This window comes from Enoplosus armatus, chromosome 10, assembly GCF_043641665.1.
Source record: "Enoplosus armatus isolate fEnoArm2 chromosome 10, fEnoArm2.hap1, whole genome shotgun sequence".
Classification (NCBI taxonomy): Eukaryota; Metazoa; Chordata; class Actinopteri; order Centrarchiformes; family Enoplosidae; genus Enoplosus; species Enoplosus armatus.
In genome coordinates this window covers 10,620,924-10,635,633 of record NC_092189.1, presented here as the reverse complement: position 1 = coordinate 10,635,633, position 14,710 = coordinate 10,620,924, and the positions used below count along the sequence as shown (strand labels likewise).

General features: G+C 42.3%; 1 protein-coding gene across 1 annotated transcript in view; it reads left to right on the top strand.

Annotated features, from left to right (window-relative positions):
* Positions 1-14,710, top strand: part of LOC139291129 (A disintegrin and metalloproteinase with thrombospondin motifs 2-like) — a 107,014-nt gene that overhangs the window by 46,887 nt on the left and 45,417 nt on the right. The window contains exon 3 of the mRNA XM_070913059.1: positions 2,591-2,771. Coding sequence (XP_070769160.1) covers positions 2,591-2,771 — 181 coding nt within the window. The remainder of the gene's footprint in view (positions 1-2,590; positions 2,772-14,710) is intronic.

Here is a 14,710-nt window from a genome sequence, read left to right as displayed (position 1 = left end):
GGGAGAGGACGAGAGTAAAAAAGCAAGAAAAAGACCTTTTTATTTCTGAGGGGCCACTTTTGTTATTATCCATTTCTTTTCAAATCAGCCTCTCTGAGGAATTCAAGAAGCATACAACTTCTTATACCCTGTTTCCTTTAGAGCTCAGAGGATTTCTACAGTCTATGTGCTTTCATAAATGAAAACTTATCTCATATTTGTTATAATCAGGCTCCATGTAGATACTGTCGTGCAGGTCATCACAGATACAGATGTGGCCAGTGAAATGACTTCTCTCACGACCGCACTTCACACAGTGGGCCCCTGAGTGGGCCCCATTGTTTCTTCTACTTTCTACTGACTTGTATTTTGGAGGTTGAGCACCCACTTGAAATGCACACTTGCTACCATTTCTTAAATTAAGAAACACGTTCACCAATAAAAAAAACTGCACTGCAAAACCTGAAAACACAAGCAAATACAGAAAGGCTGCAGAATCATACACTTTAAAATTAAATTTGTTGACCAAATAAGATAGCAAAGTTTATTTTAGTTTTAACAGACTGATTGCGTGATTCAAATGTTGGCGATATGGCTAACATAAGGCTAACATTAGCCTTTAAACCTGCAATAACTGCTTTTTTGGAATTTGGAAACAAGTTGTGAACACAAAATGTACATATTATCACCTTTTAAGTTGTCAAATTTGTTAGCAAATGGTTGCCTATTTACACATCCAGCATCCTGAGTTGTGATTCTGACCTTTTAGCTCTGCTTTGGTCTCCACCAACTCCTGAGAAAAATATCTGGCTCGCTGTTAAATTCTCCACGATGTTGGAGCTTGTTGCCACCTTGCTCTGTCTGCTGTTTGGTGCCTGGTAGGTGGCATTACAGGCAGTTTTTGTCGAAAAGACAAAACAATGAGCTGAAAGACGCTAAAACATACAGCTGAGAGAAGCTGCAGATTCTGAAGCTGATAATTCTCTGTAGGTTTGTCAGTGCTTGCAAACCCTTTCACACACAAGATGTCATGTAATCCACTGTTATTATACAAATATTGATTATAGCTGCTTTAACTAATTATTTGCATACTCTTTGTTGTGTCCCCAAGAATCTTACATTGTGTTTTAACTCCATTTGTTTGTTGTGCATGACTTGCAGCTTTTCTGTATTTGCTGGCCGTGTGAATGTTTTCAAACTGGTGAATGTGTGTTCTTAAGTTGGAGTTGAAAACCCTCTGCTGCCATAATGTGGCCCACCATGTCGCACAGATTTGTTTTAGAGGGCTTTACCATCTCAACATCACTGTACTGAGTCCCTCAGTTCGGATAAGGAAAACCTTAACACACACAAAACAAAAAACAAAAACACTTTAACTGGATGGAAATGGGAAAAACTTCATGAAGAGCAACAGAGGAAGTATTCCAGGATGGACAGACATGCAATAGGTGGAGTATATATGTGACAGAGGAAGTAGCAGTAATAGACAAAATGGAGGAAATGAATTACAACAAGTAAAAAAGTCTATACGGTCTGAAAGCACGACTTGTACAGTGCTGTGTCTGTCACCATAAAATCCACATTAATTCAGGTTGTAGTTTAAATGTGATATATATACAGTATACTCCCACAGATGTAATAGGCTAATAGAGTCAGCCATTTGTAGCCGGTCATTGTGCCCCAGGGTGGGATTTCTGACTCGAGTGTCTTTCAGTAAAACTCAGTGCAGTCCACACGCAGCTTTTCATCACACATTCCTCTGTAGTGTATGCTGTATTTTTTTCTTATCATCAGCTCACTTTCCTCTTTTCAAGTCGCTCATCATCCCTTCCTTCTCCTGCCAGAGTGGAGGGAGAAGCAGACAAGCGCTGATCGTATCGATGTTGTCTCTCTTCTTCATTTATCGCTCTCTTTCTTTTCGCGCTCTTCCTCTCCAAAGCCTCTCCATCCTCTGTGTGCGTTCTCCCCCATGGCTTTCCTCTACAGCAGTGCGTTGCCTTGGTAATTACCAGTTGTCTTAAACAGACAGATGGAATAAGAGAGAGTGACGGGCAATTTTCCCAGTGCCTGTTTTCCCCGTGTATGTGCATGCAACTCCTTTTTTGCGTGTGTGTTGCACTGTATGCACGCTTCTTTACCTCTCGCCATCTCTTTCCTCACCCCCCCCCCTCCCGCTCGCTGCCCGTGAACCTGCGTTTGTGCACAGCTTATGTGTGTTTGTGTGTGTAAGACGGATGTGGGGAATTGCCTGACAGAACACGTTAGTAAAGGACGGGACTGGGACAGTCTCATTTCCTGCTGGTGTGTTGGCCATTTTAGATGCCAGGTGTCACTCTGGACCTCTGCAGGGCCCCAGGAGGGATCACGGCTGTCCCCACCTCTCGTCTTTTCTCCCAGCATGCAACTCAGCAAGGGGGGTAAAGAAAAGACTCTTTAAACTGTCAGGGCGAGAGAGAGGATGTGAAGGATGGTTGGAGAAGAGAGTAAGGAGGCAAACAAGGGCGGAGCAGAAGCAGGAAGTTATGTGGTTAAATGAGGGGCTGACATGCATTAACGTGATGCCAGAGTTCACCTATGTGCACCAATTAATTTTCCACACTCTCTCTTTCAGGCTGGTATGATCAGGATGGAGCAAGAGGAGTTTTTTATCGAGCCGGTGGAGGGGGGCGATGGAGTGATGGAAGAGGAGGACGAGGAGGGAGGAGGAGGAGGAAGGACACACATCGTCTATCGCTCCTCAGCCGTAAAGAAAGCGCCCATCAGCAGCGCGGCGGCAGACTACCACTCCAGAGGTCAGTATGTGGCTCTCACTGTGCCGTCCTCCTTTATGCACCCCTCACTGGATGCTCCTCTCGCACGCTTCAGTTCGGGGCTCTGTGTGACTCCATCTTCTCCATTTTTACTTGAACTAGCCACATGTGGATACGTCCCTCATTATTCACCCTAAATTCTAAACCTGTCATATTTATGAACCTTTTTCTTGACTTTTTGTTATCATTAATATTCTCTGCCATACTCCCCCTGAAATAAACTAGCATCTTAAACCATCTTTCCCTCATACACACCTGGTTATATAATCATGTCAAACCATTGTATGCAAAGACAGTGAGTCACAGCGTGAGCATACCCTGCTGTCAAAGAGATTACACCTACACACACTCAAACACATCCTCCTGTCACTGCACTAATTTTCCAGCGGTAAAGGAGTGACATATGGAGACACACGTGTTTGACTGTTAAGGTAGCACCCTCTGTGTCTTTAATAGAATTATACGCTGCCTTGGCTGCCTTAACAATTAACAGCTGGCACTCAAGTCTTTGGTTTCGCGTCGTGTCTGCCTCCATTTTCCACTCTACAGATGAAATAAATGAACCGAAACAACAAGAAGGGCTATTATTTTAGAGGAAGCATAATACTTACAGGTTGACAAAGCATGTCGGCTCTAGGATTAAAGGGAAGGAAGACAAATGTGTCATTCAAATAGGCTTTAATACCGAAGGTCTGAACATTATCACGCAAGCAAAACAATACTTTCATCATAAGAATTCATCTATTCATCTGGTTTTATATTGTATCACTCCCAAATCTCATTTCTTTACAATTCAATGAGAAAAACAAAATCTGGCCTTAAGTAAAATTGTCCTTGAATCAGTTTAATAAAATGAATTTATCTTTCTGTGTTTTTTACTTTATCTTTTCGCTGAACACCAAATACATGGAATTTAAAAGTTAGGAATAAGCATATGTTTATTATTTTACATAACTCAAAGGGACAAAAGCATCAAAATTGTCTCTTTAATTGTACAATTCTCAGTCTAATGTTTCACCTTCAAAAGCACTTAATGATGCTGCACTGTTTCAGTAACTCTCTACAGTAAGCATAGCATACATTTGTTTGAATCTGTTATTCATCTGAATCCTGGGTGGAGCATTTAATGTGCATGAACAATAAGGATGTGGAAGAGCCATGATCCACTACAACACCTAATAACAGATATTGTGCTTTCATTCAATAGAGAACACTTGCATTTAGTGTGACACTTTATTATTCTCAAACTAATGTCAAAATGAATACAGCAGCCATAGAAATGTGCATTCATTTGAGAGAATAATTTAGAAAGAATAACCCTAACCCTTATTATTCACTACACCTCAAATATATACAATGCACTCTGGAAAAGTTGTTATTTTCGCTAATTGAACAGAATTTATGGCAAATTACAATACAGTTGTCTATTTGATTTCTTTCTTCTGGGTATGTGGGAGTTTTTGAAAACATGCAACAAAACAGAAATGGGAAAAAAAGAAAGTAAGTAAGAAAACAAAAGAAAAATCCCCAGAAAATAGGATATTCAGTATTGTCAGCTGTACTGTCACACATACTGTCACAAGAACTTACTGAGAAACTAAGAAATATTACTGCAATGTATGCCTCAGGCTTGTGTCGGTAGAAGTGGCTGCCCAATCACTGTGATTGATGTGATGCTTACAAGTCAATCAATTGTGACCCCGACCAGTGCGAGAGTCTGCATCTCAACTAATCACCAAAGCAAAGATATCCTCACAGAACCGAGTATCCCGTGTTGTACAGGAGCGGGTGGAAAACGCTTTATAACGAGTATATCGCAATAGATGAGATCTGTGTCTTCCTATTCTGAGCAGTTGACTCAAGAATGTCTAATAATATACAGAGAGAAAGAGAGTTTCCATAGGAACACCCAGCGAGGACAGACTGCATTAGAGTAACACAGATCTGCTCCCACTGTTACTGATACCTGGCAGTACATCGACGTACACACACACACACACACACACACACACACACACACACACGAGTGTGCACATGCTGACAAAAAAAACCTATACAGAAAGTCACACACACATACAGGATGTAACCACACGCAGTTTACACAGCTCCCTTGATCATACGTTTACACCTCTGAACGCATATGCAAGCACGCAGACACGTAGACACACACAACACGTCTCACTGCTCCTTGTTGCCTTTGAATCTTTCTTTCTAATGAAGAGTGGGGTGCAGATCAATAGCGTAGGATAGAACAGGCCACAGTGTGTGTGTGTGTGTGTGTGTGTGTGTGTGCGTGTGTGTGCGTGTGTGTGTGTCTGTGTGTCTGTGTGCGTGCATATATGGCGTGGGCATGAGTTCTGTGGTCGTCTGGCTTTGAGTGCTGGGATTTTCAAGGCTAAGCAGACAGACAGGCAGACTGACAGACAGAAAGACAAGCAGGCATGTGCTGCTCCCAGTAGCATTTGATGTGGATCTCTCGCTTCGTTTCTCTTGTCTTTTTTTTTCATTTTTTATCTTTGTCTTAGCTATTCTAGACCACAACATTATGTAAACATAGGTTTACCTTCCAGTTGTTACATCATATCACTGTAATATCACGGACACATAGGAAGAACATTATAGCTCCTACTGCCTTTACACTCCTCCATCCTCCAGTTAAAAACCAAATCAGAGCTCCTCTTTTATTCTCTCATATTCTCCTTCTCAAGACAATCTCTCCCCCTTGTAGATCAATCACCGACATTAGCGAATTAATTAATAATCAATCAATCATTTCTGGTGATCTCCTTCGCCAAGCCTGCTTAATTCACAGCCAGTTATTGAATGCTGGACTCATTTCCTGGCTAAAGACAGAGGGAAGGAAGTTATATTTAGCAAGGTAATAGAGGAGCTCAAGAAGGAGAGAAAGAGTGATGAAGAAGGAGCGAGATTGATCGGTTTCTTACACCATAAGCTGAGGAGGTGTGAATCAATGTCCTAAGTGGAGAGAGCAAGCTTTATTATTAATGTGGCACATTCGTCAATTAATCGCTGCGACGATAGAAAACGAAGGATTGCCATTCATTTTTTGGGGGGCGGACAGAGATCCATCCTTCAATCTGTCTTTTCTTCGCCCCTTACAATTTCATTTAATCCTTTCTCTTTATCTGTGGTTTTCATCAATGTCTTTCCTTTCTGCTAATTGTATTTTCTCTCCCCTGTTTTTCTCTGGGTTTAGCTTCACTTGCTACTTTTTGCCCCAAACAAACTCTCATCTTGCTCTCTGGTGTCTGCAGACATGACTTTTGTTTCTAAGGCTGGACAGTGAGGGTGGGGTTAAGCATTTCGTCTAGTGGGACTGGACTGTCTGTGTGGGTGCGTTGCTTCAACTGTGTGTATACCAGCATGTGTATACGTGCCAGTGCAGTGTCCAGGGTACTGAGACATGCCCAAACAGATGGACTACCAGAGGGTTTTTTTTCCCTCACCTAGTCTGCTACCTGGACTAATCTCCCACATAAATATTATGCATAAAAGTCACGTCATGTTATAAGACATCTTTTCTCACTTTTCCTTGTCTAGTTCTGCTTTTTTAGCGCTACAAAAGCAACATATTAGGCTGTTGTATTTTAGTAGCATGGCAACTCTCATTCAGCTTTGTTCTGAACTCGCGCACACAGCAGGTCATAGAATTGTGTTAGAAAAATATAGTCCTTTGCAGCTGACTTGTTTTCATTGACATTTCAGAGATCTGTATTGTTGTCAAAGCAGAAAGGCTCCCTGCAGCCTCTGGGGCAAGGCAATTGCAATTAGCTGGTGGGCTGACACTGGGCGGAGGACTGAGGCAGCTACACATGGACCCCATGCATCTGCACAAAGCCAGCATTTGTTTCACCCCTCAGGCGCTGCTGTTCTGTGCTGCTCTTGTATGTTCTTTTGTGCTGTACTGTTCTGGGCTGATGTTGTTAGGTCGCTGTTGTTGAGTTGTTGGTGGATGCCACGTCGCACAGCACCGATACAGTGACGCGTCAGCCTCGGCCTGAGCTGAGAGGAAGTTGGAGAGGGTCAGACAGAGGCCAGTGGTGCTAGTCACTGTAGCTTAATGTCTGCCTCTCGCATCCAGGGGGGCTGAAGGGGACTCCGTCGAGAACCCACTCTCTCTCTGTCTCTCTCTCTCTCACTTTATCCCCTCCTCTTTACTCCCCTCTGCGCTCACTCTGCTGGTGTGACACAAGGATAGTCATGTGGTGCCCGGGTTTTAAGAGGAGACCTGTGACTAAGCATTTAGAGATGAGAGCACACACACACACACACACACACACACACACACACACATCTCACTCATCTTCAGTACGTAACAGGGGGGTCCTGTCCCTGACTGAACTATTTTGCATTTACACAATGATGCGCCTCAAAACACCGTTCATCTCTTTTCTAACTGCCGGATTAATGCCTCTTTCCATTTCCATTACCTGGCCCAGTTCTCTGAAGCAACATATTCCCATTTCAGCAGTCTTCCCATTTGCCCCAAAGCAAAATTGGCTGTCTAAGCCCCAGTATGAATGAAATCAGGGCCCGTCTGTCCTTTAGGGTGCTGTTTTAAGCTCTGAAACCAGTAGTTTTAGAGGAGAATTCCTTCACCATGTATAGCCTATGTAAACAATGCCATTTGCCAAGGCTTGTCTGAGGTTGAGCATTTTTAGCACAAAAAACCCAAAGCTTAGTGGCCAATTCCAGAATTTGGACACATAAACTTCAGTGAACCATTATAGCACGGATAAATATGGGCTATAACGCTCAAGATAGCAGTCCAGAATGTGTAGAAAGTGTAGCCTGTTCAGGAAAAGAAGGTGTTGGAAAGCATTCAATCAGCTGGTTGTTCAGTTCTGGCCACCTTGTAACAGCAGCCGCCGCTGATTTCAGGTCAGCAGAGCAGCGGCACTACACTACTCTGTTTCACTGCTTGCATTATGTACGGAACATGTGTTTTATGTATGTAATAATGTGTAATGCTATTTAATGATATGGGTGTTATATTGGCCAAGTGGAAACGTACACATACAAAAGATGAAACACATACACAAGTGCAAAAATACTCTCACGTGTGTGGACTGTACACACGCACACACACACACACACACACACACACACACACACACACACACACACACCACACACACAGAAACAGTATATATGTGTGAATGTGTGCTGGCCCAGGTGTGCCTCTGGGAGGAAATTACAGTGCTAGGAGGGGAAGTATTTCAGCAGCCAGCTGCTTCCTCTCTCCCTCTCTGTGGCCACTGGCTCTATCCCTGGAGAGCACGGCTGGCTTTTTACCACACTTAGCATATGTGTGTGTGTGTGTGTCTGTGCACAGTCATGCATTCCTGCATGTATGTGTGCTTCCCTATATATTTGCTGGTTTTATTTCTTGCCTGTTTCACTCACGACTGACTGACAGTATTTGTGTGTCTACCGGTGTGTAAGTGTGTATTTGTCAGTGTGCCTGCGCTGCGTGCCTCTGTGTGTGTTCTCCCTCCGGCTCGTCTGACTCCTCACCTGCTAGTAAGCTCCCAGCAGGCCTTCCATTGAGCCATCACTCAGTGTGCCACCGCGCTGCCTTTAAACAGAGCAGGACTCCGGGGATAATAGCAGGGTGCGGCCGACCTCTGCTCCAGTCTGCAGCCACTGCTGCCGCACTGACCCACACACAGTCTGTCTGTGTGTGTGTGTGGGGTTTCTGTCTGTCTGCGAAACAAAGAGAGAGTAAGCGAAGAGAGGAAGACATGGAGAAGAAGAAGGGGGGCCTTGAAGGGATGAGGGGGTATAGTGTTATTACAGCCTCAGTGATTGAGAGCGAGCGTCACTATAATCATGGTGATCATAGTGTTTTGACAAGATTAGCACCTTTCTGAGCCTCGGTGCTGCCTCTGATGTGGTGTTCATATTTTCAGCACCAGACTCTTGATGTCAAAAACCTGCTGCATAGCTGAGTATGTGTCCTTGTATTTTTATTTTTATGATGAACAATGATGATCCTGCATGACTTGGCTTCAAAGGTTGTGATTAGCAAAGCGGTGGTTCCCTATCTGGGGTCGTGAACCTTTAAGAGGTCACGAGATGATTACCTGAGGAGTAAGAAAAAACTAAATTATTCTACAAGAATGGCATTTCCTTGTAAAGATTTTCTCTAATATGTGTTTTTTTTCTTGTGAAATACTCAGCCCAGTATCTCGAAATTACATCCATGATGGACGATTCTGTACCTCATGATATATGTCCAAGTGTTTTAGTTGCCTGGCCTCAACCATACATTAACCATTGTTTATTTATCCATCCACTCAGCACAGATAATCATCATCATTGTTACGATGTGTGCATGCAGTAGCTGGACTGTGAATGTGCAACGATAATATAAACACGTAACATCATAGTATGTTCATTTCTACATATGAAGGCTTAAATGCAGGGCTCGCACATATTTGCAGGTACAACTGTGCGACTACAATTACGTGCAAAAGACATCCCTGGAGGTGGCCAGTGTTCTGTGTTAGCATCAGTTATGTAACCAGCCAACCTAAGGGACAGAAGCTCATGGAAGATGAGATGGCGTGTGACTTCCTTCCTCCCACTACTGTCACAATGCTGCAAAACACACTCTATACACATGCGCTCACACACACACACACACACACACACACATGCTGTGTTAAATCTGGCACTCCTCTGAGAAGTGTGGGAGCCACTGCCATCGCTGAATAAGCTTCCTTGATGTGTGCACGCTTGAGCAGGAAAATTTGACATTGTTTTCTAATGTTAAAGCTTCTACACAGCCATGGTTAAAAAAAAAACACACAGATGTTTTCAGTTATTTTGGTTGATTATGGCTCCTCTCAGACTATGCGGGTGATCTCCTGTTTGCTTAGTTGCATCTGTTAGGGGAAGGACAACTTGCACCTTTGTCATCTTTATAAGTACACAGAGTTTAGAGACTCGCAGCGCCGCTCCACCCAACATCACCCTGAAATGAAGTCTAATCAGCCAGAATAACTGAAAACACCTGTGTGGGCGCGCAGGGCCTTTAAACTGCAACATAATGGTCCCCGGTATGAGCAACCACTCACTAAAACGCAGTGTAGGTTAATGTAGTAGTGTGTGTGTGTGTGTGTGTGTGTGTGTGTGTGTGTAAAGAGGATGTAATACCATGGCAGCTGATTCAGAGGTTAATGGAGCCTCTCATGTGAATGAGGCTTTCATCGCTCTGGAGACCCAAGTACATTCACCGCTATTACGGCAGTTTCCTCATCCTGTGTGTCTGTTTGTTGTGTTGTGTGCAGTAGTTATCGACTTCAGTGAGGAGTAAACATGTTCCTCAAGTACATAATCATTAGAGCCATGGTGAAGTGTTTGGTTTTGGCCTTTTGGTAATATGTATCTGTGATAAATGTGTACTTTGTCTACAATTCTCCCAAAGCGACAATTCTAAAAAATTGACAAAACAATCCTAACTCAAGGACCACTTACTAGCTTTGAAACCATATCACATGATCTTCATCAGCTGAAGGTGCTCAGTTGTCATGAAGATGGATGTCTTGATATGCAAGCTCAGTAGCTTTTTTGGGCTTCTTGATTGTGTTGGCTTATAAAGTAAACATGGAAGTTTATTCTTGACCTTGAACGTTGACAAAACAGTCCCCACTCAAGGGACACTTGCTAGCTTTTTCCAAAGCTTTCAACTGCATTACACTTATACACACAGACAAGAAGTCCTAAAAGTGCTATGGATGAATGTAATAGCTACAGACCTCCCATGTCAACAGATTCATCCGCATGATAACTAAGCAAACTCCATCTGCTGATGAAGATCATGTGATATGGTTGAAAGCACCAGAAAAAATCAGTAAATGGATTTTGAGTTGGGATTAACTTCCTAACTTTGGAAACTTTTTTCGAGATGAACAATAAACTTTGATGCTTAACTTTCTAAAACTGTTTACATTAACTTTGACTTCAAAACAAGCTCCATGTGTTTGTGTTAACTTTCCTGAAACTGACATCTCTAGAAATCAATCTTTTATAGTGTTCTTGACCATATTTAGCAAACTTACACAAGAAATACAGTTAAGAATGCAATAAACAGCCAACTTCATGTTCAGCGCAGGAATAGCCAATCAGAGCCATGGATTTACTCCACATATGCTATATTGTCCTTTAAAACATCTTTACATTTTACTGAGCGGTATGGTGCTCTGCAAAAAGTGTCATTTTAATTTTCAAATTTCATTTGTGTATATATTAATACATTTATGATATATTAATAGGAATTAATGAACAAAATTGAGAGAATTTTTATGTCTTAAGTCTAAAATTCTGCTTTTAGTAGCATATATATACATATACAGCATCATTCGCCCTTTCACTTTTAAGCAGAGGACACCACATATTTCTTTTTGACCTGACACACAATTTAAGCTCTCTTGTCCCTAGCTGGAATAAAGGTTTATTTTTTAATCTTCACAAACAAAGACAGAATATGTTGCTATTTGTGGACACAGTGGCAATAATGTACAGACATCCATGTGGTGAGAATGAAATTGTCAAAGAGGAGTATGCGCCTCATGGCTGCTGTCTGATTAGCAGAGTGATATGTGGTGGTGGGAGTTTGTTAGGCTGCAGTTCATTTGCCCTTGCACACCCACAGGGAAGTTTAATTGAATAAAACACAGCTCTGTACTTCCTCATTCAAGGATGGCTATAATACCAGCCATTGAGAACAGACAGATCTATGGCGCAGACAGTCAGTAGGTTTAAAACAGGAAGGACACGTTATAGATGGATGTTGTTTTTTATTTTAAATGTGATGAGGAACTGTTGGATCTCTATACATAAGAGAGAGGGGGGAGGGAAAGAGAAATTCCAATCATTGCCATCTTCTTATGTCGTCAGTTCTTTGCTCCCACTGAGCTGGCTGATACGTCTTGTAGCTTTAGTCTGATGTGTTCAGATTTAGCTCAAATAAAAGTGGAGAATGGCTGTAGAGAAGAGAGGACGGAGAGAGGGAGGAGGAAACAAGGCCCACTTAGAGCTGAGAGCACATTTGTCATTCTGTTTACTGCACGCAATGAACCGGAGTGACTGTCAAATCCAGACGGGTTATGTTGTGGTTGTCCGTACACTGTTGATCCCTGACCTTTTTAATGCTGTGTGCTTGTGTGGAGCAATTACAGTAACACAGTGACGGTAAGAGGCAAACTGCAGGCCGGGTTATTAGTCTTCATTTTTCAAAGCAACAATAATCAATAATAATGATTTTAATCGTGTTTCCCTTGTCTCACGGGCTCTGGTCGCACCCTGTATATCGTGGCTGCAGCAATATGATTTAGTCACTCTCAGGTGATTGAAAGGCTATGTAGGCAATACATGCATAATCCATAATTGGATACCATAATTAATGGCAATTTGATAGAATGCATAGCAATTTCATTGACAATCCATATAATTTATTATAGCAAAGTATCCTTAATATTACTGCAAAATTAAATATTACATCAGAGTTTGAAGAGATATGTACAGTATGATTACGAAATGTTTGTGTGGGGCAGTATGTATGCGTTTGTTTTTGTATTGTGTTTATGATTGTATACCTACAGTTAAATTGAATAGCTCAGCCTCTGTGAAAGATATTTAACAGAATTACAAATTTGTGGAGAGAAATCTATGGCTTGTAAAGTGGTTAGTTGGGGATTATTCTGTCGACTCTGTGTGCATGTGCACAGTATGTGTGTACACACACGTGTTAAATTGTCACATGCAGAAACAGGAAAGCACACCTTGGCTCTAAAGGACCGAAAAAGGATGAGTGATTAACATGTGCCACAGTTCTAATAATCACCTTCATGTGCAGCTGCAAAGAATTAAACATGGAAGAATGGATAACCTAAATTTGACATAAATGTGCTTCTGCAACTATGTTGTTTATATGTTTATATTCTAATCCCAGTCACTGATTACGTAAAATGTATTCTAATCCAAGAAGTGTGAATTCTTAAACTGTGTGGATGGTTTTGGTGTCCAAAGTGCAGGCTTTTGATACTAAAGACCAGGGTTTAAGTCCTGCATCCAAGACCACAAGCTTTCCATGACATTAACCTGTGTTTTGAGTTTCTTAAACTTAAACCATAAAAAACATGAATCATAAAAAGAATGCACAGGCCAAGTGATCAATCAGCTTCACATGCAGTCACCTTAAGGTGCTCTTGAAGACCGAAAATACCGGCCACAGAAAAGGAAATGTTCCTCTGGCACGCAAGGAGAAAGGGGGTATTAAAAACTTTATGTAGCCTGGCATATTAATTATGCTTTAGTTGCCAGGAGCGGCATTACATTGCAGTAAATGCTATGCAGGTCCGTTCAGAATGAACATTTTCTGTTATATCTATAATAAATATTGCACAAAACGTATTTGATAATGCAAAATTTCTGTGTGAGAACAATGCTGTTAATATGATGATAACTACATCAAAAGCCTCATAAATCAGATCAGGGTCAGTTTGTAGTGATAGCTTTACTCTACTGGGACAGCCAGGCAGGACAGGTTGTCACTTTTTAGTATTCGGTTTGTTCCGCTGTGGGATGATCTGCATCTGAGGAGCGTGTAAGAGATATAATTGAGCCACTGGTTTACATAGTCAGTTGAAACTGACTGTAGAAGCCCTTTGCTTTTATGTAATGTGTCCTCTGCAGCTGTGGTCACAATCACGCTGAGACAATTACAGAGTGCGCTGGCATGTCTTCAGTGCCGTGCTCTTTGCGACTGTGTGTGTGTGTGTGTGTGTGTGTGTGTGTGTGTGTGTTGTCACAGAGCAGCGTATGTGCAAACTCTACCTCTCATGCCATATGTGTCGTCCTGTAGCGATGAGAGGGAAATAGATCATCCTCCTCAGCAGATGTGCTGACGCCAGAGAAAAGTTACTTCACTTCTCTGGCTTATTACCCACATTCCCCCTGTGATCCTTCTCTTTCTCCAGACTTCCTACCATCGCTCAGAACTCTGGGAGATTTCTGGAAGATTCCCAGTCAAGCTGACAAACCCCAGTTTTCTGGCTTGTGACCATCTATGTGTCTGTGTGTGTGTTTTCTGCTTGTGCCCTGCTCATACACAGTAGCTAACCCCTCCCTGTTCTCTCCTTTGATTTCTTCTTTTGACCTCTATTCCTCATCTTTTTCTTCCTGTCCTCCCCCACTTCTTTGTACCACCCGTACCTTCTCTTTCCTTTCCTTTACTTCCTTCCTCGCTTCTCATTCTCTTTCTCTGCTTCCTCACAACTTAACACCAGGATGAAATGCAGAGTTTTACTGCCCGCTCTGCTTAAAGGTTTTAAGTCTGTTTTGTGTCGGACCGGCATCACTGCTGGGTGTGGTTGGATGTGGTCAGAAGTGTGCTCTGTAACTACATCGAACAGTGATGTCATGGTGTACTGACACACCCTGGAATACACTTCCACATCATTGCAGCAAGGTGAGAAGTTGAACCACTGGAGGTAAGCAAAAACAAGAATTTCAGAGGTTCCTCTCATTAACGAGCAACTTAAAGGAATAGTTTGACATTTTGAGTTAGACGAGAAGATCGATACCAAGGCAATTTGAATCCAGTGCAGGAATGGCAGACTCCGCCACTAACATTCTCATTTTCAACTCAACTCAAAAAGTTGATAGACAAAACAATGGAGTTGGAGCACTTCCTTGTTGCATCAATCTCAGAACCCATTGGCTGTCATCTCATGATGATTTAGTCTCTTGGGGCAATGGCCAATGTTTCGGGCTTCCGGTGTAGCCAGCCAAGCCAGGCCAAGACGTCATTGTTTACAGTCCAATTGGCCACTTAAGAAGTGGGAAGATTACATTATATTATTAAAACAGATATCTGCATATGAATGCAGATT